We start from the raw sequence: 983 nt of genomic DNA, 5'->3' as shown, positions 1-983 counted from the left end.
TGTATCCAGACTGATCACTATGTAGCAGAGGATGATCTTGAATTCATGATCCTCTCGTCTTCGCCATTAAGTGCTAAATTATGTCTGTCTCACCATAAAATACATAGTGACACAGTGACACCGTGTGCTCTTCAAGGAAGCTTCTCTGCCCACTACCGAAAGAGCCTCCAGGGAATGCTGTTTAGATCAGGTTTTGGTACTCCGACTTAATCCTTGGGGTCCTTACCATCCCTCAGCTTCTTAATGGCCTCGTCTACACGGGTGAAGAATGTAGCTGTTTCCTCTTCCAAATGGTCTCGAGCTGAGAATGGGACAGGGGACAGAGGGATGTTGGGGACAGGATCAGGTCAGGTGAAAGGGTGCTCCCATCCCTGCCTGGCCGTGCCTCACCAAGGTACCAGGGCGTGAATAAGATGCTATCCTCCAGGAAAAAGGAGTGTAGGAATTGTGAGAGTTCTGTGGGTGGCCCTGGGCTGCCCCAGAGCACCTGCAGGTCATAGTCCAGAAGGGCGGGCAGCTCTGGCCAGCATTGGAGGCAGCCCTTCCCGTCAGACACTGGCAGGAGGCAGATCAGCAAGATAGGAAGCATCTTCTGGAGTCTTACCCATGTATTCACAGCCCCATATGGAACACGTTGCCCTGGGAACAGCAGAACAAAGGTAAATTCCATGGACACAGCAAGGGTCCCCTGAGGTGAACCCAGGTTTAGGCATCACACTAGCAGAGGGAGACTGAAGAAAGTGACATCAACATCAACATATGAAAGAAGCCAGGTGGCAGCCAAAGGTCTAAGCTTCAGGGTTGGTGGGAGGAGGGAAGGACACTGAGATGTGTTGTCTATTTGGGTAAAAACTTAAGGAGTTATTAATGACATTGACATTCAGACATGTGGCCTAGTTTTGGGACAGTATATGAGTACTTGTCCAACAGGTCTTCAGATGAGGCAAAAGCCCACAGGGAGAGTCTCACTTGGCAAGGACCAG

At 50.3% G+C, this 983-nt stretch overlaps 1 protein-coding gene across 1 annotated transcript in view; it reads right to left on the bottom strand.

Moving 5' to 3' along the window:
• The window catches only part of Tex51 (testis expressed 51), a 4268-nt gene extending 3570 nt beyond the window's left edge, over nucleotides 1–698 (bottom strand). Inside the window, exons 1-2 of the mRNA XM_035440211.1 lie at nucleotides 391–698; nucleotides 227–301 (exon numbers count right to left, since the gene is read on the bottom strand). Coding sequence (XP_035296102.1) covers nucleotides 227–301; nucleotides 391–670 — 355 coding nt within the window. The 5' untranslated portion in view covers nucleotides 671–698. The remainder of the gene's footprint in view (nucleotides 1–226; nucleotides 302–390) is intronic.
• Between the last annotated feature and the right edge of the window lie 285 nt (nucleotides 699–983).

Source organism: Cricetulus griseus, chromosome 2, assembly GCF_003668045.3.
Source record: "Cricetulus griseus strain 17A/GY chromosome 2, alternate assembly CriGri-PICRH-1.0, whole genome shotgun sequence".
Taxonomy (NCBI): Eukaryota; Metazoa; Chordata; class Mammalia; order Rodentia; family Cricetidae; genus Cricetulus; species Cricetulus griseus.
This window is presented reverse-complemented; position numbering and strand designations above follow the sequence as displayed.